Source organism: Misgurnus anguillicaudatus, chromosome 11 (genome assembly GCF_027580225.2).
Source record: "Misgurnus anguillicaudatus chromosome 11, ASM2758022v2, whole genome shotgun sequence".
Classification (NCBI taxonomy): domain Eukaryota; kingdom Metazoa; phylum Chordata; class Actinopteri; order Cypriniformes; family Cobitidae; genus Misgurnus; species Misgurnus anguillicaudatus.
In genome coordinates this window covers 17,889,400-17,916,818 of record NC_073347.2, presented here as the reverse complement: position 1 = coordinate 17,916,818, position 27,419 = coordinate 17,889,400, and the positions used below count along the sequence as shown (strand labels likewise).

The 27,419-nt window shown below is 37.3% G+C and overlaps 1 protein-coding gene across 3 annotated transcripts in view; it reads right to left on the bottom strand.

Annotated features, from left to right (window-relative positions):
• nrg3a (neuregulin 3a) overlaps positions 1-27,419 on the bottom strand; it is a 366,558-nt gene that overhangs the window by 67,733 nt on the left and 271,406 nt on the right. For all 3 annotated transcript variants that reach the window (XM_055170877.2, XM_055170879.2, XM_055170878.2), the window contains exon 3: positions 14,875-14,948. In XM_055170877.2, the coding sequence (XP_055026852.2) occupies positions 14,875-14,948 (74 nt within the window). The remainder of the gene's footprint in view (positions 1-14,874; positions 14,949-27,419) is intronic.

Genomic DNA, 27,419 nt, shown 5'->3' with positions numbered 1-27,419 from the left:
GTGCTGTGCACATTACATTTTCAAAATGACCAAGAACTTTCAGGCTGATCTTGTAAAAATTAGTTGTGTGTCTGATTGACCAGCAAGGCTTTTTTGATGATGGTTACCCAAAAATGGCTGGTCGGTAAGCAGATGGACAGCCTTGCTTTGGACACCATCACACCTGGGGCCAAAAAGGGACGAGTCCAGCCCAGGTTGTAATTTAACTTATGCTGGGTTGTTTCAACCCATTGTTGGGTCAAATATAAACATTGTATGGGTTAATTTAACCCAACGGCTGGGCTTGTCCCTTTTTGACGCAACAGTGAAATAAAAATAACCAAGCATTTTTTAGGGTGTGCATAAACAAAGCTGCTGTGTCTTAGGGTGCTTTCACACATACACTGTTTAGGTCAGCCCAAATGACGTGTCGGTCCGAGTACGGTTCATTTGGGTCAGTGTGAACACACTAAACGGCCGCTCCGAGACCACTCTCAACAGGTGGTCTCGGAGCGGCTGCCGAACTCTGGTGCGACCCATCTGTGGTGTGAACACTGCTTGACCTTGGGCTGAACCAAATAGAGGAAGTTCTCCACATGTTTGAGCCACTGGACTTCCGTCGTGGCGTGAGCCGGGTGTTATATTGTGGGTAAACAACAAATAAAGCCATCTTGGTCCATTAATACAATGTAATTTGGTGCGCTTTGAGGCCGCATCACAGTGCGCACCAACATGTGTGAAAACACCCTTAAGAACCATACTGACCAACTACCAATATATTATCTACCTTTTTAGGTAACTGACTTAAAATTTTACTTAAATTATGAGCAGTCTTGATGAAAAAAATTGTAAGAATACACTTACTGGGAAACAAACATTTGGCTGAAAATTAACTATGCTGGGTTGTTTCAACCCAAAATAAGGGACAAACCCAGCAGCTGGGTTAAATTAACCCAGACTTTTTTTATATTTGATCCAACAATAGGTTAAAATAACCCAGCATTTTGGGTTGAAACAACCCAGCATAGGTTAAATTATAACCCAATGGCTTCTTTCCCATTTGACCCAACGCCAAGCATTGTTTCAGAGTGTAGTCTCAGCAGTTTATGCAAACAGCCACAGCATTGCATTCTGGGAACAAGCTATCCAAAGTTTTTTTAGAAGATTATTCCAGCAGCACTGACTATGCTGAGAGCTCATGTAGTATCTTTCATTGCATTATTTAACCTTTTTTGCAATTTTTCAACTGTAGTCTCATGTATGAGGCATCTGGGACTGGCAATAAAATTAGCTTATTTCATCAAAAAATGTTGCTAATTAAATCACGGCTACAGTTTTACAATCAAAACCAGTTAACAAATTAAACACAGAAAAATGGTGCCTTCATATCCCCGCAACTGTAAACACTTTGTCATATATTTGCTCTATAATGTTTAAAAATTTCTTTATTGCCCTGTGATGTCTTAAATATGACAACACATCTGCATTTTACTGCCAAGCTGGTCTGACTGGTCCACAGCTGGGCAGCAAGTGTTTGTGCCACTCCAATTAAAAATCAAGTTAAACTCATATTAATATGTCACACTTGATTTGACTAAGAATGCCAAAAAATATCATATGTAGACCTTGTGCAACAAAATAATAAGCTGTGCAAGGTGAAAAAGTGGCAGAGAGAGCAAGACAGAGAAGGACTGAATGTCTATCTTAAAACATAAAAATTGACAAAGAAGGTTTCTTGCACCAGACGCACATGAATTCTGGTGAAATATTTTTAACCTCAAGGTACTGAATGCTATCACTGGTAAACTACTGCTGTGTCTAATCCTTAATAAATTTGCTGAAGCAAAAAAGTACCTGCAGTGTTAATGTCATATATAAATATGTCATTATTTTGTCTATATGGACATTCACAGCAGCGTCTAATAACTATAAAATTTGATGTTATATACTGACTATAGCGATGTCACATAACAGCCTGTTCTCTAGTATTTTCCTATTTAACTCAAAAAACGATGGACGAGTATGACAGGTGCATTATTCAACAGTGAAATCATGGTGCACATATTTCTGCCTCTTGTTTTTTAAAGAAGCTACAGTAGCGGACAAACATGTCGTCGTCTGAGACAACATAGGGACATTTAGGGCTACTGTACATGACAGCGACTTCCATGTTAGGGCACCCGGGTGTATGTAGATAAAAACTGCTCATTCTAAGGTAGTAAAAACATAACCATTCTTTATGTAAGGTCTTTATACACCACTGATAATATAGCTATACAGTATATTGCATTTCTGTTAAGAAATCCTCCCAAAAGTCCCACATTGCAAGGATTCACTGACACGCACACACACATTTTTGTGCGAAGGCTGGTTGAGGGTGACTCAACTGCCTAAGGCTAAAATCTGTCTTAAGGATATGTTCTCAACCATATGAGACAGTTTTATGACATACCAGTGGATGACAAATACAGGATAAAGGCAACGTCTAAATCGGACAACTGTATGGAATGAGAATAGACCACGAGCCATGGATTTTATTGTCATGAATTATAGCATTCATTCAGAAAAGAACAAGTGCAAAATTGTGTAGTCTCTCATGCTGTTTTTCTACTGGAACTGATGCTGGTGGCCAATCTGTGTCCAACACCATGTGTATTTCCACAAATAAAAGGGGAGGCCAATGATTTCAGGATGAAAGGCACTATTTTTTAAAAGCTTCATGAGATAGACTAAAAGGTACACATTAAAAGTTGTCATGTATGCTTGTAAAACTAATAACAGAGGTGGGACATTTGCTGTGCATGTGCCAAGTCTGTTTCCAACAAGCGATTCCAGTCACCAAGGGGTTCAGCTAGTTTCACCCTCTGGCTCCAGCACCAACCCCAGTGAAAAAGCAGGTAATGGCTCGTAGGTTATGTTATTCTAGATCTATACTAAACATGGTCAAATATAAAGGGTTTGTGGCGTTTTATCTTCAAATGGGATTATAGGAATCTAAAGAAAGTCTGTACTTTATTACTATACATGAGTATAATTTTGGGGAATTTGAATTGTACCAAACTTGTACCTTTACTTTCTTGTTACATTCCCCAGGCAAAATGAAAACATATTAAAGGGACACTCCACTTTTTTTTGAAAATATGCTCATTTTCCAGCTGCCCTAGAGGTAAACATTTGATTTTTGCTGTTTTGGGGTCCATTCGGCCGATCTCCGGGGCTGGCGCTGGCGCTTTTGGCATGGCTTGGCATGATTCATTGAATCTGATTGGACCATTAGCAACATGCTAAAAAATAACCGAAGAGTTTGGATATTTTTCCTATTTAAAACTTGACTCTTCTGTAGTTACATTGTGTACTAAAATTAAGTTGTGATTTTCTAGGCCGATATGGTTAGGAACTATACTCTCATTCTGGCATAATAATCAAGGACATTTCTGCCGTACCATGGTTGCAGGAGGCGCAATGATATTATGCAGTGACCGAAAATAGTCCCCTGCCATTGAAAGTTACTAAGGGGACTATTTTCGTGCGCTGCCTAAAAATATTGAAACTCTTTGGTTATTTTTAGCGTGATGCTAATGGTCTAATCAGATTAAATGAATTATGCTAAGCTATGCTAAAAGTGGCAGCGCCAGACCCGAAGATCAGCTACATGGATTCCAAATTGGTAAAAATCAAAATGTTTAACTCTATGGGAGCTGGAAAATGAGCATATATTTTTTTTAAAGTATTAAGAACCCAAAAGTACATATTTTATTGATAATTCTGACTCAGATTTGTCAATGTCTCAAACTTGCATTTGAAATTTTCTGATGAAATTAAGAATCAGAATCAATAAAAAAAGTTTGATAAGCCAACGTGACTATACATTTCTAAACTAAAACATTTCACCTGAAATTATAAAACGGAATTGAATTCAAAAGCAGCTGCCTGTATACGTTTAACTTTTGAGAATGGATTTTTATACTACAGACAGACAGTCTGTATTTTCATATTCAAGTTAAATTTATCCAACTTCAGCAGTGGTTATAATTAAAAGATGTTTTTCTTTAGGTCAAAGACCCTATTGTAGTGACAGAAAATACATATTTTCATGAAGAATGAAAGATGATAACTACAGTTTACACTGGAATTAACGGGATTAGAGTCTGACCAGAGTTATTTGATTGATTTGTAAGGTCAGCAAACGGAAACCAGAGAAAAGATTGATTTACTTTCACATAGTAAAACTCCCAAAAAATTTGCCATCAGAAAACAGTTACTGTATATTCAACAAACACATGCTGTCTAAGTTATACTCCAATGTGGGCAAACACAGCTAGAAACAAGTAGGCTATAGTTTGTTCAAACACAATATAATAATAGCACTGTATATCTATGAGAGAAGTGTTTCAGTGAGCATTTTAGACACACTCGGCATCCTGAAATGCGATAGAAAAGCCATTAAGTTATCCATTTTCAACACTCCACTACCATTAAAGCAATACAAGCATAACATCTCCAGCTGAATCACTACCATGACCTTTCAGCAATATCAACAGTTAAAGCAATAACAAAAATACGGTTGCCATAACACCTGCCATTACAAGTAAAATGGCCGGGTTCGTCCAGTATTTTGAGGTACAAATTATCATTCTTTTTTCTTTTTCATGTCTTTTTTATATGCCGAGACAGCAGTTAAAAGGCCCAGAAGAACCAATTACGCCTGAAACATTGGGCTAAAGTTGTATGGTCTAATTTTGAGATTCAAAGCATTAAAGTAGTAATAGTGTATGTCATTTGTGATAATTGCTGTAAATGACATATTAAAAACTAAGCCTTCAATATACTTGATACTTAAACTCTTATTTACGACATGAACTTTTACATATAAAATAGGGGAGAGCGGGGGCTAAAGTACCATTTTTCAGAAAAACTTAATTTTATACAATAGTATTAGCAGCAAGACAAAAAGTGTTACTTTCGTTCCGAAAGGATCTCCTCACATTTAAACCCGATTTACTTTCATTTGGAAAAACTCTGAGAAGTTAAACTTCAGGATGTGTTAGACACTAAATAACCTGTGGATTGATCAGCATTGTAACACATGAAACCAGAAACACAATGCGTTATAAGAAAAAAATTTTCATAGTTGAAAACACCTTTCTGGATCTACACGCAGAAAACAGTAAGTAAAGAACGCGATATTTGTCAGGTTTGTGTATCTATCTGTCATAGTCTGTAAATGTTATCAGGGTTCGGAGAAAAATCGCTTTGTTACTTTCGTCTCACGTTACTTTTGCCCTGGTTCTCCCCTACTGAAATTAAGGATTTTATTTATACTACGCTTTATTTTTATTCTGTGCAAAAACACCTGAACATGGGTTGCTAACACAGTGACTTGTCATTCAACACGCAACCTGATACAATGTTTTAATGTTTTTTTCTGCTTTTTAGAGATGTAGGTCATATAAAGACTTTTAGAATTTTCCTGAAAACGTCTGAAAACGGGAGAATCTTTCACGTATTATATTATACTTTCACGTATTATATGACACATAAAGAGTACATTATGGTTTAATTGTGACGCAGCATTAAATGTTGTTTTTAATTCGTAAATTCTCAAAAACATGATTTTCTGAGAATGAAATTCATCAAATAGTTGACATGGCCTTACCCAGTCAGTAATAAAGAAATCAAGGTGATATTTTCACCAAATGTTCTCTACTTATATAGAATGATTTTATGTAAAAATTTAAATGACCAAATAAAAACGACTTTAACAAGGTTTTTACAGACAAGGTCACAATTACATAACCAGTTCTTTTCTCGTTTACTTTCATATTCTATTCATCTTAAAAACACTTACAAAAGTCTTTATTGAACTGCCAGGCAGACACTAAGCTTCCCAATGTGAAGGATGATGTTGTACATATTCCTTGCAGGGCATTATAGGTAATAACTCTGAAGTGCTCATAAAGGTGAATAAAAGTATAGACGAATAGTGTACACAGTGGGATGACTCTGACTGACAGAATAAGGGACACTTGGGAGATAAAGAGGCTTATGGTAAATTAATAAAGGAGAACCTCATAATGTTTAGACACTAAGGAGGTCAATGAGCTGACAGCGGGCAGCACTATAAAATGAGAAGTGGTATGTTAGTGAAGACGAATATGAAAAGGTGAAAAAAGTGTCAGACACAAATAAAACTTGATTTAGCAAACTATTAAGAGCAGTACTTTGACCAAACTGTCATAAAGTGCCACAAGTGTTTCTGTAGTACAAGTTACAGTATTGCATATTGGCATTGCGTTAGCAATAGGGCCATGGCATTGATCCCAGGGTTCGCACATGGGTGACTGTATAATTGCAGGTATTTATATATATATATTTAAAGGAACATGCCCACATTTTGGGAATTTAACGTATTCACCGTATCCCCCAGTGTTAGATAAGTCCATGCATACCTTTCTCATCTCCGTGCGTGCTGTAACTCCGTGCGTGCTGTCACTTATTGGGAGCAGTATGCTAGCTGGAGCCATTCACTATCAGTCTCTGTGCTAAGCTAAGCTAGTGGGGGCTGCGTCAGACAGAGTTACAGAACGCACAGAGATGAAAAAGGTATGTATGGACTTAACCAACTCTGGGGGATAAGCTGAATAAGCAAAATTCCCAAAATGTGGGCTTGTTCCTTTAAACTTTAGTCATTCAGGCCTCCAGACTAACTGCACTGTACCCTGACTGAATATTTTAGGAAACGTTTTTCATCTTTTATTTTTGTCACGGGTGCCTGCACATGCGCGAGTACTTGTAAAAACACATTTTGGTCGCAGTCTGGAGCCCTTGGTGCCCCCCTATTGCCTGGTGCCCCAGGGAACTCGCCCAATCCCGTCTATGGATAATCCGGCCCTGACCTTTATAACAGAGTTTGACAGTAATAGAATTGACACTAATTTGTGATTTACAGCTATAAACACTAAGACACCTTTACAGACAATATTATATTGTAATGGCCTGTAACATCTTGTGATCCATGACAATGAGTACTAAATTATCAAAGTAATTAAAAATGACTTTAGACACCAAATGTACCTGCAATTATCACCCACACACTGATTAAAAGGGGTAGATTGATTTCACTGTGAGTCACGAGGATTAAAAATGTCTGACAAATGCATACATGTAAATGTAATGCAAATCTGTCTAGGATTTAATACCCGTGGTGAAAATTAGATAGACTCAATATAAAATCAGTTGCTTAGAGGAACACATACACATGGGATCTCACTATATAACCGAAACATTAAATTAACCCTTTAAATGAAAAGTTACAAGAGGCAAATTACACTGTCATCTAGGCAGAGAGCTAAAATGTGATGAGCAGCTCTTGTACCCAAAATCATTCGAATACAAGGAGCCCAAAGGCTTCGAGAGCCCACTTTAATCAGCAAGTCTGACAAATACTTTACCCCTTTCACCTGCTGCCACTTGCAAAGCTATAATCAGACAGACAGACAGCTAATAACCTCTGATTCACTTTTCACAAAACGCATCTTCAGATCAGTAGGGTACGTGGGTGACTGGAAAAGGGGAACTGCTCTTGTAACTCTTTGAAATCAGGAGGAGGTTCTCAAAATGACAATAACAAACAGATAACCATACAAATAAACAGCAGGTCCCCCCAGAGACACTCGCAATTGAGAGCTAATAGGTCACTGTCAATCAAACCGAATAGACGTGTGAGCAGCACAAAGTGGCGATGTGAATTAAACCTTGAGTGCATGAATCATGTTGTACACGATTGCTGTAAATCAGATGCATTGAGGACTCCTGACATGTGCCTGTATTGATGCCAGATGGAGGCTAAATTGAGTTATCATGTCAAAATAGATGTTAAAAAGGGAGTCGTGTCTTCTGGCAGGCATCTAATAGAGGTATACGTACACATCTAAAAATAAGTTTTGCTATAAATATTTCATTTTAAGCCATGATATGTAAATGAGAAAATAGCCTTTTTGTAACCCAGGCTACGTGGTTGCCAAGGAGACTGCAATGCAAGAAAACGCACTGACAATATGCACAAGAAATCAGCATATAATTCGCATATTCTTCATTATGAGGCAAGCTGACAAGATCTATATCACACTGTAAATGACCCATCCAAAAGCATTACCTCAAGACCTGAATAAATATTTTACAAGTGGGAACAGGCAGAATTGCGCAGGGCCTCGGCAGATGAATTGCAGCAATCAATATAAATTTCCGTTTACGCTTGTGTTATACTTTCCCACGCAGTGAAGTAAATTGACTGCAATCCATTAGGTCTGTTGCCCCAACCATGCTTCAGTTGCCTCTTGCGCAGACTGTTGTATAACAAAACTGCCACCTGAACAATGCACATGGCTTTTTGTAAAAAGGATATTGTAAATAATAAGATTTATTCCACACCTTTTTTTAAGCTGTGAGCTAACACACTAAAGCATTCATCAGAATGCCTTTTTAGTATTCACATAATTACCATGTTGTTTTATATTAGTTGTAAATCACAAAGATAGTGTTTTTTACAGCATAAGTTCAACTAATTGTTTTAAATGAGGGGTAATTACACATAAACAGAGAATCAGATTTCTTTTTTTTTAAAGGATAAAACAGAAACGTGTGTCCCCTGCACTTGTTCTCCTTTATTTCTCTTTATATCTTTAAACACACAATGAAAGCACCCACCTCCTTAATAAAGGATACAGTGCAATGTTTTCATTTGTGACAGACTGTCCATCAAAAGATTGAGGGTGGACTTAAACTGTGACTTCAATTCATCTATTTCAGAAAGAGATTTACATCTAAAAAGCTATTTTTGACCAATTATGCATTTAAGGTTCCTGTAAATCTACTTATTATTCACTTCATTATACACTTTTTACTTTACTTTTACTTTTACTTACTGTATTAAATAAGCATATACATTTTTATTGACCTAAGGTGTTCTTTCGAATATGTACGACAATTTGAGGGTTGTTATTTTCAACCCAGAGTTGGGTCAAAAATGGACGAATCCAGCAATAAGTAAAAACAACCCAGCATTTTTGGTTGAAACAACCCAACATAGGTTAAATTACAACCTAACTGGCTAGGTTCATTTCTTTTGACCCAACACTGAATTATAATTCATCTTTTTTTTTTTTTTTTGAGTGAATGCAGATGGTGAGGGTACCCTATTCCAAGTACCTATTTTATGTTGTAACATATAATTGAAGTGGTTTTGTACAAACACATCAATAAATAAATCAATGTTAGTAATACATGCATAATTTGTAAAGGTCAGTTTAGGTAGAAATAGTTCCAGTACAATTTTTCAGAAAAACGTAATTTTTAAAGATCAATAACTTACAAGTGTTGTCTATAAATACCAGGTGAAATTTTGTAAAAATGTAAAACGATTTCAGTATAATTTTACTTTAAACTTAAGTAGTGAATTGTTACTTTCAACCCCACCTCCAATGACGAAAGTAGCACAACAAAACAAGATTTTTGTGTTACATATGTTTTTATGAAATATACATGACTATGACCTTGTTAATATGTAAAACTGCAAACATATTTTGTACTTTATCTTTGTAACAAATAATGAAATTACATTTTTATTTTAAATTTCAGTTTTATCAAATGTTTTAAAAGCAACCAACAGTACAAACTTTAATTGTTGAGAATAAAAAAAATTTCAACAGTTTGGATACAATGAAAATGAAATTAAATGAAATTAGAATAATTAAAATTTTCAACATATACAACAGTATTAGCAGCGGGACAAGTAACAAGTGTTACTTTCGACCCGAAAGGATCTCCTCACATTAAAACCTGATTTACTTTTATTTTGAAAAACTCGGAGAAGGCAAACTTTAGGATGTGTTAGAGCACTAAATAACCTGTAGATTGATAAGTATTGTAACCACTGATCTATATATATGACTGGATTGCGCATAGAACGCTTATGTAACAGCGTGAGGTGAAGCCAGCGCAGAGTTCGCGCCGCCATCTTGGTATGCCCAACCGGCAGACGGCGTCATTGACTTCCATTCAAAATCATGTTTTAAATTCACCCGCTTTACAGCGTATCAGTCACGCAAGATTATTTTTAGGATATGTGTACGTAAATTAACTGTTAATTCTAGTGTTATTTGCAATGTTTATGCTTTAATCGGGCAGGAAAATGGATTTATAAAAAACCGTTAAGGTGAGTGTGTCTGCTGCGTTCTGTTAATGACACGGGTATAAATAAAGTTTTGTTTGACATTCAGCTACACGGTCAGCGTTATTTCTCTAAATAAGTTGAGGTAACTTGTAGGTTTAGATAACATAAAACCAGCAAATTATTGCATGCACATACGGTACAAAGTATGATTATTTATTTAAATTTCAGAATGAGCACATTTGTCATTAATACTAAATATGCTGCGGTCTGTCTGCTGATCTGATACTGTAATGAAGATGAATGTATAATAACTGATTAAAAACTAAAATGTACAACTTTCAGTAAATACTATGTACATGCTTAGGACGTTTGTGTTGTAATAATGTACAGGGTAACTTCAGATATAAAAACAAAGACTAGTAAAGTGATGTTTTATCATTAAAATCTGATCGCGTACATTGATTTAATAGAATGTTTGGGTATACCAACATGGCGGCGCGGTGGCTTCACAGTTGTGACGTCATGCGCAATCCAGTCATTTATATAGATCAGTGATTGTAACACATGAAACCAGAAACACAACGCGTTATAAGAACAAAATGACGCTTTAGAAATTTACTTATCATGGTTGAAAACACCTTTTTGGATCTACACGCGGAAAACGGTGAGTAAATAACGCACTGTTTGTCAGCTTGTCAGTTTGGGATGCAAATGTTATCAGGGCTCGGAGAAAATCGTTTTGTTACTTTCGTCCCACGTTACTTTTGCCCCGGTTCTCCCCTACATACCAGCCCACAGAGCAGAGCATGTTTGTGAGAAAAAGATAATCAGACATAATGGAAGAAAAGACAGAAAACAAGCGACAAAACAGACATGTGTGATGAAAGCTGTGTTCCTTAACTCAAGGACACAGTGACCCTGCGTGCCCATCTTCTCTGTGCATGTTGCTTTTAAGTACGGCAGCTCAGCTGAGACTTTGGCTATGTGTGTCTGTCCTGCCAGTGAACCCATTACTGGCATCTCAAACTTTAAACACTGAAAACCTGTCTACTTGTGTTCCTTTGCTCACGGAAAGCTTTGTAAATCTGGACAGGCAAGGGAAACATTTGAGGGCGCCTGGCCAGTGAGATTACAGGAAATAATAAGTGGAGATTCAAGAGCCACAAAACCTTCCTGCAAACGGTTAGTGACCCCACTGTACGTGAACTGTATGAATTAAATGATGTGTCGCATCGGGTTGCCTCACATAAAATATGTGCGCCGCTTTTACTTCACAATAGCCATTTGTCACAGGGCTACATTTTCCTTCAACAGAGCTATTATTGTCTGAATTGAGTGGTAAGCTCATTATTCACAATTTGCTGTTGTGACATGTCTGAAATTGGTTACTCTGCTGTGGTTAATTTCTATTTTTTCTAACCCACAATAGGTGGCCCACTGTCTCTGTGCCAAAAGAGATACAAAGTGGCTAAGACTTGGGCAAATCTGTGCCAAACTCCGTCAGGATGCCATTCGGAAGATTACAGTGTTTCTTTATTAACCTTCGAGTAAAGTAGAAGAAATAGAAATGGACTGCAAATACATTTTGAAACCAGATGCACAAATGTACTTGTATGTTTGTAATAAAGTGTGTAAATTCACATGCAACATAAAACTAGTTTAGGGGTCATTCTACAAAAAAGGTGGAAATGCTTGTCCCTTGCTTTTGCAGACCCCTTAATCGTTTAATTTGACCCAATAATGACTGTCCTTAACATGATGAGAGAGTTTATTTATGTAATTTTCTTTTTTTCCCTTTTTAAACTTTTTTGAAATGTCTGGTCCTGAAAATTGCCCTGTCCCTTTGATCATACATGGAAGTTGAACTGTGTACTTATTATTTAAAACCAGGTTTTTTATAAAACAAATCTAATTTACATTTACCTTTAACACTGTATGAATTTACTACAACACTGAAATGGTAAAAAATACACTACTAATATGAATAATATCAAATAAATATTTGTCCCCCAAATTTATGTCATTGGTGTTACCCTACCCAAAGTAGGCTTGCCGCGATAGTCGGTGAAACGGTGATAACCGGTGCTTCAGCCTCTCACCAGTTATATCACTTGCACACCGCTACACCGTCTTTCACTGTCGTTTTGATATTTTCGTGTAATTAAATCATTTAGTTTCGTTAGAGAGAGCAAACACTTACAACTGAATGTGTCTGTTGTCTGAATTCAGCGGGGCTGAACGCGAGTCACGTCACAGAGCAGCCGCAGGTGTCAGATTTCATTTATTTCTGTCAGAGTTTGCAAGGCGAGCTGACTGACCAGATGATGACAGAAGCCGCGTGCTTTGCTCGTTTTTGTTATAATATACATATATGATGTTTAATATAAGCGAGATCGTTTTGTTGTTGTGTTTTTCAACAAGAAAAATATTAAACCCATCATTCAAGCAGTGCTTTTATGGAGAAGTAGCCGGTTGCTCTGCTTGGGACTGGCGGGTTCTGTGAGAATTACCTGCGCACATTGACTCAAGCACTTAAGTAAACCAGCTGTTGCACTCACATTGCACGCAAATTCATAGGCGATTTAACGCAGCTTACGCAAGCGATGCATTTAAACAGTTGCGTAATTCAAAAGTGAAAGTAAAATGTGCACAGCCGTTTCTCAATATGCGTTCTTGTCTGTACTTGCGTTCTTGTGGACTTGTGGAACGTCATCAGTCGCGGCCCAAGTACTGTTCCAATTCAAAGTTCGCATCAAGCCCAAGTTCACATAAAATCCCCGGATGTGTTCTTGATCTGCCCATTTTATCGAGGATGCATCAGAGGAGACTTGTGTGGACTTATGACAGCGAAGTTTCCCAGAATGCATTCCGCGTCAGAAGTTCGTTCTTCCGAGTCTGAACTTGCAAGTCCGAACTAGGAAGGACACAAGTCCGAACTTGGCGTACTTGGTATTGAGAAACGGCTCACGTCTGCATGCGCATTTATAAGCCCCTCCCACTCGGTGATACCGGGATCACCGAGTTTGTGACGCGCTGATTAACCGGTGGGAAAATTACGTCACCGCGGCAACCCTAACCCAAAGCACCTTTATTTTGAAACAATGCATCAGATCTTTGAAGTTTTTCTTGGGGATAGAGGTCAGTGGAAGAAGCGCAGTGGAGGAAGGCAAAAGGTTTGTGAGATGTCTTACCTTATTTGTCTAAAATATCATGATATATTTAAAAATTTTGAGATAAGATTTTTTGGATATCATTAGTGTTATTCTTTTTTATAGCTGGGAGTGTCAAGATATTTACATAAAAATACATTATACTGAATAAGTATGTGATTGTTACATCTCTGATGAAATAGCACATGGCTAATGGCAGCCATTTTGTTAAAATGTTAGTTTTTTCTGTAAATTGTCATTAGTGTTACCATCATTGGTGTTGCCATCATTGGTGTTACCGTCTTCTCTAATGAGTACTTCCTTAGCACTATTCCTTTAACTGACCAACATAAAAGCATACAAACAAAACAAGATGGAATTTTTTTTAAGTTTATAAGTTTTATCATATCCATTATCTATTATTATATTCTCATTTTGCCAGGTATTGAAGATAAAACGTCATGGATTCTTTATTAAAATGTATTAAAAATTAAACATATATTAAGCTCCCCGTTTTGCGGATTTATAGATTTGACAAGTAAATTAATGCTATTGTAGAAGTTTTGGGTGTTTTGAAAGAAGTTCATTTAAGCAGATTTCCATCACCCGAATTCCACCTTTTCTGTAGAATGACCATTAGAGGTACTAAGAAATGACATAAAAACTGCGTTTTAGTGTTTTTGTTGACGTTGGATAACCAAAAGGATGTTCTTAGCACATCAACTCTCTACTGTACAGTACACTAGTTACCAGCTGTTCTAGTCTGTTTGGCATGACTGAAAATCTCGACTGGGTATAAAATGCTGACAGTTATCCAGTAAATAATCAGGACATGTGGTGTGTAAGTGAATGTGTGCTCAATAGAGGTCTGGCTTATGCATTTCTATTACTTAACACATATAGTACAGTATATCCTTGAGTGATTCATTTTGTTATCCTTCATGTAAACTGAGACTAATAGGTCAAAATGAGAAGGTCAACAAACAGAACCCCTTATAATAACATTCAATTTGTGACTCATCAAGTGAGCTGACTCACCTCACAACACAACACACGCTCAGTACCTGTTCATGCACAAACACATACGCAACCCCACAAACCCCACGTCTGCACCTTATTAAAAAAAATACTATACATAATTCAGGTTTGGTAACGGATGGCAAATATACTGTACAGCCATTAGTTGAGTAGGTGGTAAATCTAGAAATCTGTTCCTGTTAGGATGAAAATGTTATGACACTTTGGTAATGACACGGTTTCTATGACAACGGTATCTGTGAGGCTGCAGACTGCAAAGCTTGTTGTTATTGGCAAATGAATGCATAATGCATTATGGATCATTAGGGTTAAGCGTTCATTTGGGTTAGAAACCCAAACTTTTACTGCCATTTCTCTCTACTCACATCAGGGACCCTGTACGCTCATTTCAAACAATTGCAAAACGGTTGTATAAAACATTTACATGTGATATTTTCTATGGGTCAACAGATTTGGACCTACAGAATTGTGCAAGAGTAGAAAGTGCACGCGGTTGTATTTATTTGAATTACTGAAGCGAATAATAACATTACTCACTTGGGTCGGACAGAATGGAGTCAGTCTTGGGCAGAAACTGGTCACAGCGAATACCCTGGAAGCCCTCTTTACACCTGAATCGGAAAAAGGGAAAACATAATTAGGATGAGTTAATTTAGCCGATGCTTTTATCCAAAGTGATGTACAGTTCACTTATTACAGGAATGATCTCCCTGGAGGACCCCGGGAGGAAGGATCTAAATATTAATTAGTATTCCCAGATGATTTAAAGCTGAAAGGCAAATAAGTGGGCCTTGGTATGGTAGTATTACTGCTTGTCATTCACTGGCCTAAAGTGACCAATAAGCAAAGATTCTTCTGGGTCTTAAAATTGTCATTGTACACAATAGGCTGTAACTGTTTTAGATGATTTCTATTTACACATTTATAACCTCACAGTTGTAATGGTTCATACGACCCCAGTTAAAAGCACAAAGATGATAGCTCTTGTAGAGATCGAAGCAGCAACCTTCCAGTTATCAGCCCCCAGCTAAACCATTAAAAGCCACACACCCCCATAAACACACATTAAAGATCTCAGTAGTGTTGTGCATCTCATAGTGAACATGCATGAGCCAGTGAGAGTAAAAGACGTAAGATGGGCTTTCTGGCAATTCAGCCTTCCTGTCTCACACATCTGTGCAGATGGAAGCAGATTGATTTGAAAAACATGGCCACGGTGTATTCGCTGGTTTTCCGCCTCAGCGTGGCCCTGACTGCTCCAATAAGCCTTCCAGTCTTCACTAAATATGGAAATGAAATGCTTGTCTTTTAGATATGAAATATGTATGCCATGTCCCTCTCAGCGTAGCTTTTTGCTCTCTCGCGGTGTAGTTGCCCGTGTCTTTCTGCCTGTCTTGCTCTCTCTCCCATCATCACTTTATCCTCATTTCTCCCTCACTTCTTGACTTTTCAAAGACACTGGAGGCTAATCCTGCTTTCGGCTGGTTGAGTCAGGAGAGCAATGTGACAAAGAATAATGTCCCTGACTCTAAATGGCAGAGTACAAATAGAGCATATGCATACGCCATGCACACGAGCCTCGGCTGATAACATAAGCCGTAAGCTTCTGTGGGATATACACAACATTTTATCGCTTTTACAGAGGATCAGCACTCAATTTAATGCTGCATATTCTATTTATGGTCTGTTCGCAACAGAAATTGTACCTATTTTTAAGACAAACTCAGCACTGTTTCTGTGTTACAGATAAAACACAATACATAGGAATCTGGTTTGGCTCAGCAGCTTTTTAACAGCAGTTTTTAGTAGGCCCAGAAAGAGTTTCACAAATTTAGTGAAAGTATACGGTTTTAGTGAAAGTATATAGGTTTACATGTTGTAAAATGTGTTAAATTTAGCTCAGAATATGAAACTCTTTTGATCGTTAAGTGGAGCTTCATATTGCTCCCTGTGGATTTCTATGGACGCTGTTTCTGTGTCCGCCTGGTTATTAATAGTGACCGTATGATATCTGACTACATTTCCTCAGGTAAAAGGTTTTCTCTGCAACTGAAACAAATAGGGACAGATTTACTGAACAGGGCAAATTAGCTTGAGAGAGCAATTTCAATAAAGCACCGATTGGAGTGGAAATTTCTGCGGGTGAACTGACAAGGCGCACATAAAATACACAGGTGCAAAAATCTTATTTCCATAATGACCCACACATTGTACCAAGAGCAGCAAGCTTAGGGTTTAAGATTTGCTTTTTTAGGTGTTAACTAATGGAGCAAATACTAGTAAATTGACAAGCGAAAACGTTAGTAAATCACGTTATGTGATTTGAAATATCCTTCTACTGTAAATTTTGCGTCTGAAAGGGAAACTCCTATGCATTTCCATTAAGGTCAGTCGCCAAAAAAAAACCTTTTTAGTGCTAACTTTTCACTGCGTGTTCTTTTTTTAACAGCAAAAGAGGCGCAAGCTGTTAGTAAATCTGGCCCATAATATGTTGCAATGTTAAGGAAAGAAATTTCATAAATTGTATCACAAGAAAAACTGAGCCAAGCATATAGGGTGAGACAACCTGCTTGTGTCTTTCACAATGGAAAATCTCCAAACCCTTGCATATGAACCCTCAAAATGCCTAAATGTAAAAAAGAAAAAAATGTTTCTGTTAAAATCAACTCAGTGTCATGAAATTACGTACCTACAGTCACGTAAATTTGTGAGTCTTATGCGTGACACTGACACGGTTTTCCGCCTTTTTGCGTGAACATTTCACGTATTTCTGTTTGCGTGTCACTGTCATGTATTTGTTACTCAACTGTTTGGTCCTATTTTCTTATCAAACTGCTGCTACCCAGTCTCACGAAATGTGATTCTTTTTTAACTTTTTGATTATTTTTTTTCGTGATATTGTGACGAATTTCCAAATTTTTTTGTGATCGTATCACAATTTCTGTTTACGTGTAATTGTTACGTATTGGTTACTCAACTGCTTTTTCCTATTTTCAAACCATTGTCGCTTCGGTTTAGGGTTAGATTTGGTGTTTGCGTTAGGATGTCACTTTAAGTATTGGTTTATAAATTTTTTTCGTAATTTTTTTTTTATATTTTCAGATTTTTAAACCATTGTCGCCTGGCGTTAGGTTTAGAGTTGGGTTTGGGTAAGAAGCGACAACGGTAAGAAAGTAGGACAAAACAGTTGAGTAACCAATTCCTGACAATTACACAGAAACAGAAATTTGTGATACGATCACGAAAAATGCGGAAATTCGTGACAATATCAAAAAAAAAAAGAAAGTTACGTGACTATATCACAAATTTCGTGAGACTGGGCTGACCAATACTTAAAGTGACATCCTACATGTTTCGTCATCAGAAGGGTCCATGGACCGTCCGCGTGCAGCCCAAAATTTGAGACCGCGCGGACAGTGCGCTTACAGTGTGGGTAGAACAGTGCATGGGCGTGAAAGTATTTAGACAGGACACTCCACTACAAACAATTATACAAAGGAAATAGACAGCATTTGCACACACACTATTGTTTTTCTACTTTAATTTTTACTTCTTCCAAGAACAGAAGGCTGTGGAGCATGTTCGTTACCGTAATGTTTGATTCCTGTTCTTTGTTGTCTTGTTGTTTGATCTAAACTGTGTTTGCAGTGGTGGATCGGCTACTTTTCTTCACCTTTCCTAATGTTTTTATGTAATGTAAATGCCGCCAAATCAGTGCTGCCCTGACGGCCTGGTAAAGTAATAATTTGAATAAGAAATCATTTGTATTGCGTATATTGTCGAACGCGGCCATCCGCGTGTATCCGCGGGGAGTATACTTGGAAAGCTGCGCGGACGCGGAAAAAAGGTACAAGGACGCAGAAAAAAGGTATACCCCGGCCTTAACGCAAACACCAAATGCAAAGAAAGCTTCTGTTCCCCTCCCCGTATAGGGGGTAGAGCACTTACACATGTGCTTTAGACTACATCAAAATGTGTTTTTGTAAGGCGGAGTCTGTGAGCGGTTATGGTTGGGCCGTCATCAATGTGACATTACATTGATAGGGGATCCCCAACAGCCTGTTTTGTGTGCCTGTTGTGGTTTAAAGGAGATTACACAAAGATGAATAGATGGGTTTGTATATAATACCAGGATGTTTCTGCACACACACTGCCGACTCATAAAAGTGCATTAAAAGTGCATTTTCTAGGTTAGGGGGGCTTTAAAGACATATATACAAATACACATTATTATTATTACCCCTCAACATTTTCCCAAGATAGTAGGACTGTCATGTGTGTCTGTTACAATATTAAGACTTTATAATAATTGCACACAAGAAATTACAGATGGTTATCAAATCAGCAATTGGGTTAGCAAACGGGTGCCTGTGCTTGTCATAGCACATATTGTACGACAACTTGAGCCATAATAATCTTTGGTCAATTAATCTCCCAAATAACAAGCATGGAGCTGATAAAAATCTATGAGATAAGAAACTAGAGCAGCGCAAATTTACAGAGGAAGGACCATTAAAATAAAGATCAAGTGCTATGGCAACATTATGAGGAACACAGGCACACAGTGGCAATTAAAATGTAGAACGTGTATGAAGATATGTGGAGGTGTGTAACTTTGCCCAGGAGACAAACAGGGTTACACTATCAGCCGGCGTCTCCCCTTTTATCTCATCAATATTTTATGCATAAGCTTGATTTATGTGGAACTATGATACTGTACGTTTAATTTAATGGCCTGCTGCTTACAACAGAGATTTATCTTTCACACAGAGCCTTTCTTCTCTCTCTTTAATATCAAAGTGATTATTTCAACAAGGGATATTTGTATGCTTTTTGACCGAATGTGATGCAATCAAGGCAATGTTTGAGTGAATATATACACTTTTCATGTATCTATGTTCAATAAATACACTGTTCTTTATTCAATATTCATTAGTCTCTGGGACCTGCAAATGAAAATGTTAATATTTCTCAAGGACTCAGAATGTATTGAGTGTTGCCTGGCTTTTAATTAGAGCCACAGTCATTAATTAGCAGGAACAAATGGGGAGGGGGAGGCTGGAAGGAGGTGTGGATCATTCGAACTAACAGGCAGCTTTACAGGCACAGATAAATATAAATACCAAATCTCCAGCTGTCAGATTGTGTCAGAATGTGAGAAGAACATGCACAATTAGCTATGCATTGCTAATGATCAGATCTTAGCATGTTTATCACAAATAAAAACCCCATTATGAAGTATAGAATCACGTCATTTAAAACATAACAAACAACAGTACAGTACCAACATGCATAGTAAATACCAATTAAAGTAACCTGATAGTTTATCAAAATAATATAAAAAAAAAACCTTAAAATGAATACAACCTTGCATGCTTACGTGTGTTTTGCAATTTAGTAAACATAAGTTAAACACTGACATTATTTAAAGGGAAAGTTCACCCAAAAATGAAAATAATGTTATTAATGACTCACTCTCATGTCGTTCCAAACTCATAAGACCTCCGTTCATCTTCAGAACACAGTTTAAGATGTTTGATATTTAGTCTGAGAGCTTGTTGACCCTTCATTGATCAAATCTATGTACGGTATACCGTCCATATCCAGAAAGGTAATAAAAAACATAGTCCATGTGACATCAGTGGGTCAGTTAGAATGTGTTGAAGCATCGAAAATACATTTTGGTCCAAACATAACAAAAATTACGACTTTATTCAGCATTGTCTTCTCTTACTCGTCTGTTGTGAAGCGCATGCGCGAGACTAAAGTCACGTGACTGTAATGACGCGGATGACGTATTATTCCAGCCCAGTCTTATGAAATTTCGTTATATAGTCACGTATTTTTTATTCTTTTTTCGTGATACTATCACAAATTTCTGTTTTTGTGTAATTATCACGTATTGGTTACTCAACTGTTTTGTCCTATTTTCTTACCATTGACGCTGCGGTTTAGGGTTAGATTTACATAAAATTACATCCCTAACCAAACCGTACTCTAACCCTAACGCCAGGCGACATAATAAATATAATAAAATAAATCAGAAAACATAGTATAAACCAATATATAAAGTGACATTCTAATGCAAGCACCAAATATAACCCTAAACCGAAGTGACAATGTTTTAAAAAGAGGAAATAGCAGTAACAAATACGTGATAATCACACGAAAGCAGGAATTCGTTATGCGATCACGAAAAACGAGGACATTTGTGACAATATCACGAAAAAAGAATTTAAAAAATATGTTACTATATCACGAAACCTCGTGAGACTGGGTTGATTATCCTCAGACATGTTTGCTAAGTTTTTTTTTTCAAACTTGCAGCGTGCGTCTCCCTCAAACTGTAAACGAAGCCGGGACCCACAAAAAACAACAACAAAAAAACTGCTGGGGCGCACCAGATAACACGTCAGCCGCGTCGTACGTCATCCGCGTCACTGCAGTCACGTGACTTTAGTCTCGCACATGTGCTTCACAACAGACGTGGAAGAGAAGACAATGCTGAATAAAGTCGTAATTTTTGTTATTTTTAGACCAAAATGTATTTTCGATGCTTCAACACATTCTAACTGACCCACTGATGTCACATGGACTACTTTATGATGTTTTTATTACCTTTCTGGACATGGACTTTATACCAGTGGTTCTCAAACTGGGGTTCGGGGCCCCCAGAGGGTCCGCGAGATGGTGCCAGGGGGGCCCCAGTTTTATGACATTTTATAAAATACATTCATTTATCATGAATTCTGTGTAATTAAACCTTAAAAATTAAGGCTAATAACCAACAGCACTACTTTGTATAACTTAATATGTTTTGTTTAATTAAAATGTTAAATTTTAGAACAGTTTTTGTCATAAATTTTCTTTGGGGGGGGGGGGCGCGAAGGAATGCACCGTATACACGGAGGGCCGCACGCAGAAAAAGTTTGAGAACCACTGCTTTATACGATACTTAGATTTTCGATGAAGGGTCAACAAGCTCTCAGACTAAATCTAAAACATCTTTAACTGTGTTCTGAAGATGAACGGAGGTCTTACGAGTTTGGAACGACAGGAGGTTGAGTCAATGACATTATTTTCATTTTTATCCCTTTAATCATTTAATGCAGCATCTTTGGCTATATTCATTGTGAGAACCGGTTACTCTACACACGTATTGATCCATACACACGTTGGGGTATCTCAAATTGACCTAACCTGCATGTTTTTGGATGAAAATCGGTGTACCCAGAATAAACCCACGCTGACATAAGAACATGCAAACTCCACACAGAAAGACCTCCCGACCCAGTGTTTGTCTTGTCTTAACTGAACACTATTTGGGAGAGAAAAACTAACCCTAAATTTTACTTGAACAAACACTGAGACATTTGTTCAGAGAATGTTGCAGCTCATACACCAAAGTTTTAAAGCACTTGAAAAGCACTAATTCACACCCAACATTTGACATTTTTAGAAAGCCAATTTCCTGGCCCTCAAACAAAAGAGAAATTATGGATTTTACTCTTATAACCTCTGACCATTTTGTTCATATCTGCAGCCACTGTTAACATACAGCACAGAAAGATGCAGTGAGAATTGATTTTTTGTGAAAATGTGTTCAAAGTGCCAAGCCGTTTCCCGGGCCCCAAAATTTCATTCAAGCATAAAGAAACCCAACAGCCACCTGCTCTGTTTAAACTATCATTATCACTGATCCACACTGTATTATCCAATGAACTTGGTTGAGCACAGCTGAAGTATCTATTATTGTTAGCACAGAGGCTAGCGTTCACCTGCTATGATCTACTGAATCGTGTGAAGAGAGCTCTGAGAGGGTACAGATAGCGTGAAGTGCTCTCAAAGAGCCATTTTCTCTGCAGTATAGCACCCCTGGTCAACCTGGTAGTATGCTGGGAAATGTAGAGAAGAGTCCCACATGAGAGTTTGAAAACATCTCAGACTGGCATTGGGTTTCTGTGTATGACAATGTGTTTGACTGGGAAATTAATAGAAAGGATTTTTGTGCTTGCACAGTTTTTTTACAGTCTGTTATTTCAACAAAGAATTAAAGGGCACCTATTTGATTGCTAAAAACAATGTTGTTTTGTGTATTTGGTATAATACAATGTGTTTGCGTGGTTTATGGTTCAAAAACACATTATTATCCACATACCGTACATTTTTGTAGCTCCTGATATTCCTGTCTTCCTGAAACACACTGATTTTGTACAAATCTGAAAAGTCGACGTCCCTGATTGGCCAGCTAATCTGTACTGTATGTTGTCATATGGCGTTGGGGTTGGTTTGAAAGATTTGCTCACAATGCAATGCTGACAGGAGTAAACTTACAGGCTGTCCGAAGCGGGACGAATTATGATAATGTCGGTCTTGTTCACGTAAACAGGCCCAGGAATTAAACTGTTAGATAATGTATTCTCCAAAAGCACATAGACACCCATAATATTTCAGTCAACCTAGTTCTATAGATGCCCCCCTATTATGATACTGGTAGCACAGATTTCCTGGTTGCATCTCTAAAATATAAATTTTTTATATTTTACTGTGTGCTATCAGATTATGATTATCAGAGCAGTGAAAGAAAATTTCAGTGTAAATGGCAATAATATTTTATTGAAGAATGCAGTTATTATAATGCAATAGTAGCTCTTCAATGTCATTGTAAAATGATTATCACTCTCTGCAATATTCAGTCTTTTTCTTTCTTTTTCTTTTTGACCACATTGGTTCAGCAATAATCTTGTTTGGAACTGATCGAATAGCACTTATTATTACCGCCAAGAGAGGGTCTGATTTCACGTTGACTTTGGGAAAAAACTTCATTTCAGCAACTGTGATATGCACCAGTCTCCACTGATGAAAGTTAAGAAGATGATAAAAAGAAAATGAAAGTCCATCAAACTCATCAGTGTTTCTAGGAAATTCAGGCTACATTGTATAGTCCAGTGGGGTCTCAGAGTTCATCTAATATTCTAGACCACATTGCCAAAAGGTTACTATAAACCAACCATGTTATTCATAAAGAAAACATCATGATATCATACAGTACAGTAACATCCTCTGGTAGGACCGCATTGTATGCGTTTTTTTAAACAGAACTGACCTATTCTTATAATTCCAATAGTGTTTGATTATTTGAAGAATACATTTCCATATTTGACCGACATTTTTTTTTCAAAGCGACTTACAGTACAGTGCATTACAAGGTATACATTTTATGAGTATGCCTGCTGCCTCACTGGGATCGAACCCCCAAACTTTTCCATGGCTAATGCTCTACCAGTGTTAATTTCGTTGACGAAGACGATGACGAAAAATATTCGTCAACGAACCTTTTTCACGGACGAAAACTAAATAAAAACTAAATAAAAAGTCAGATATGATGACGAAGACTGTAATGAAATATAACTGACACTTTAGTCAACGAATTAAAATAAGACGAAAATGTTAGGGAGGGACGAATGGAGAAGAGATCCAATCAGAGCTACTCATTTTGTGGGACAAGTTGTGAAGAAATCCAATCAGAGCGAATCTTTGAGGGTAGGTTGATCCATGCAGGCAGCAGAGGCATTTTAAAAACCTGCGGCAAAGTTTGTTTTCACAACAGGTTGTTTACATTATATTTAGTTGTACAGTCTTAGTTATCTAGCTTTGGCTGATGTCAGTTGACTTCGCTCGTTAGCATCATCACGCAGCACGCTAACGTTTTGCGGTGCACCGGTCCGAAGACATGTCTCATTGACAACAAAAATGTCAGAGCTAACTTCTAATCTGGTCACACTTTACATATGACATCAAGACCGCCTGTAAAGACGACTCATTCAGAAATACATGTGAAGGTAAGCAAACACGCTGAGGTTATTTTATCAGATAAACCACCGTGTTTTCGCTAAACTTGGAATAACATAGAAACTGAAGGAATACATACACCTCTGAACTGTATTGATTGCATTGGATTGTCTGAATTAATACTGAGAATAAATGAAGAGTTTGGTTCCAAAACGCAATAAATCCATTTTGACAAATTTCGGTAAAAACGTGTTTTCTATACCAAGAAAGTGACAAGATGAAAACCAGTATTTTCTGTTACAAACTTTCACATAGCATCTTTAGGTTATAAAAACATAAAAAATTCAAATCCATAACTTGATTTTCAAAGATTTATTATAAAAACTAATTCTTTTTTCCACAAAATGCAATAAATCCATGACAGTTTTTTATTTCAAAATGCTATAAATCTATTAAATCAATGTATAAATGTGCATTCATCTTTACCATTTTATATTTATTTAGTTGACTAGTGGTATACAATGATTAAAAAATAAACATTAATGGCATTAACCAAAACACTTACTTTGTTATATTAAGAACACAATGTTTTAGCATGAGAAGCTTGATGCTGTCTGGAGAACAAGCAACCGAGTGCCTCTCGCGGAAATTATTAGCTGTTGATGGCTTACGTTTCTTTCCCGTCACAGAAAACCATCACAGGTTTGGCAATGCTATTAAAGTATTATTTTGTTTTGTTTGTTGATCACGAAGTACAAAGTAGATGAGGAAAATTAGGACTCCGTGTACTCAGCGCGCCGCCATGTTTGTTTACATTGCGTGAATGGTCCGCTGTAATATCAGAAATGGATTTATTGCATTCTGTAAAAAAGGAGCTGTGGCGTTTATCGCATTTTGGGAAAAAAGGGAGAAAAGATGACAGAATATCACGGCGGGTATTGGATTTTGCGTAAAATTAATTATTTACTTTTAACTACTGACCTGATATAATACTGACTTTGGCAGTAACTCATTTTTTTCAAAAATGGCGTTTATTGCCTTTTGGAACCAAACTCTTCAAATATTCCTCAGTGTCCTCAAATTGAATGAAATGTGTAACGTTACTATTATAGTAGATGTTGTGCTGTTACATGACTGGACAAAGTGTGTGTGTGCGTGTGTCTGTGTGTCTGTGTGTGTGTCTGTGTGTGTGTGTGTGTGTGTGTGTGTGTGTGTGTGTGTGTGTGTGTGTGTGTGTGTGTGTGTGTGTGTGTGTGTGTGTGTGTGTGTGTGTGTGCATGTCATTTAGGGAGAATCTATATCTTTTTCAGTGACCATGAATATTTTTTAGGTAGAGCAGGTTTTATGCTTATTTTATGTGAGATTATCTTTTGTGAAAAAGCCAAGGTCAGTCTTTTTGACATTAAGAATAAAATAAAATGCGTGTTTTCTATAACATCCATTAAATCTGTGTCTGTATTGCATATTCAAACCTTACCATTCCATAACAGACTGAGGATACTTCCAATGACTAAAAAACTTAAGACTAGACTAAAACTCTTATGATATTCGGCTAAAACTAGACTAAGACTAAAATATTTCAGATGACTAAAATAAGACTAAAACTAAATGGTGTGTTATTCAAAAGACTAAGACTAAATCAGAATTTGCTGCCAAAATTAACACTGTGCTCTACCAGTGAGCTACAGGAACATGAATAATCTCCTAATTGTTTTAATTAGGGCGGTGACATTAAAGTGCTTATTACAGTGTAATTACGTGTAATTACACATTCAGGCCCCTAGTAGACAGTTTCCACGCGTGTAACCCCCAATAGCAGTGCAACAGCTGAAGAAAAAGCAGCTTGGCCAGTAAACCCACAAAAGAAGAAGCAGCAGCAGCTTGTGTGAATGTTATTTGAGAAGACCAGCTGTGATAGAGGTAAATAGACAGCGACTATTGTTGCAGTTCGTTATCACTCCTCAACATCACCCCATCTTTGTTTTAACCTTCGTAAGCGGAAATTCGTATGAGAAAATGCGGCATAGACTTTTTTACTTGACGGGATGGGTTCTAGTGGACCAATCACAGCGCTTGTGGTTCGCTAAGTCAGATTTTTGCATAGGTGCATGTCAGGCTACGCAGACCTAGACATATGGTGTAGCTACACAATTGAACTTACACAGGATCATTAATTGCACATAAAGGGGACATATCATGAAAATCTTTTTCCATGTTTAAGTGCTATAATTGGGTCCTCAGTGCTTATCAACTTAGGAAATATAAAAAATAACCTAGTAACTTAGTTTTCGTAAATCATAGGTAATTACAATAGGTAATTGAAATGTGGCTCCCCTTGTGATGTCAGAAGGGGATAATATTCCACACCTCAATCTGCACTATCCAACCACTATGCCATTTAGTGCAGAGATCAACTAATTTGCATTTTAAAGGACACACCCCAGAACTACACATTTTTGCTCACACCTACAAAGTGGCAATTTTAACATGCTACTGTATAATAAATTATCTATATAGTATTGTGAGCTTAAACTTCACATTTACTTTAACTTCATACACTTAGGACACCAACTATTTATTTGACATCTTTAAAATGTCTTGTGAAATGTCCCCTTCAAGCCTCCATGGCTTCTGGAGTGTAATCTGTATACATGAATGCATGTAAACAACGGGACCTCTTTAACTCCTCCCTTTATTTTCTGACCTCCTCTCCTGCCCTTTCAAATGAAAGGGAATGTCTTAAATAATTTACGCTCTGCTGTTAGCAAACCTGAAAATTAACAATAGCTCAGCTTGTCTCATGCTACCTGTTCACCTTCGGCTGACCCTCTTGTTCTGAAACTCGTGAGGAGATGGATGGAAAACTAATTTGCTCCTTCCGTCCTGAAGGAGGGTAAAGCCTCTTCTACCAACTTGACTCAAGCTGTTCATGCACTTGTATTCATGTCAGCATCAACTTGAAGCATGCGACAGGTGTTCTTTTAAATTTTAACATGCAATTTCATCGGTTGCCAACATATGCGAGGAGAGGCGAATAAAATGAGATTATAATTTCACAACATAAATTGAAGACGCAACAGTGAAATCCAACTGAGATCATACTGTAGATTTGAAAACACACATCAGCAGCAGCTTAATCTACATTACAGCGCGAACACAAGTAAGTAAAACATTAAGACATTTTGACATAAAGTGACACATTTCCTTTTTGCTCCTCAGCTTTACCACTGTATGTGGAGGGAGTCAGCTTAAAGAAGATCAAAGTTCTCTACTGACATGAAACAGAATAG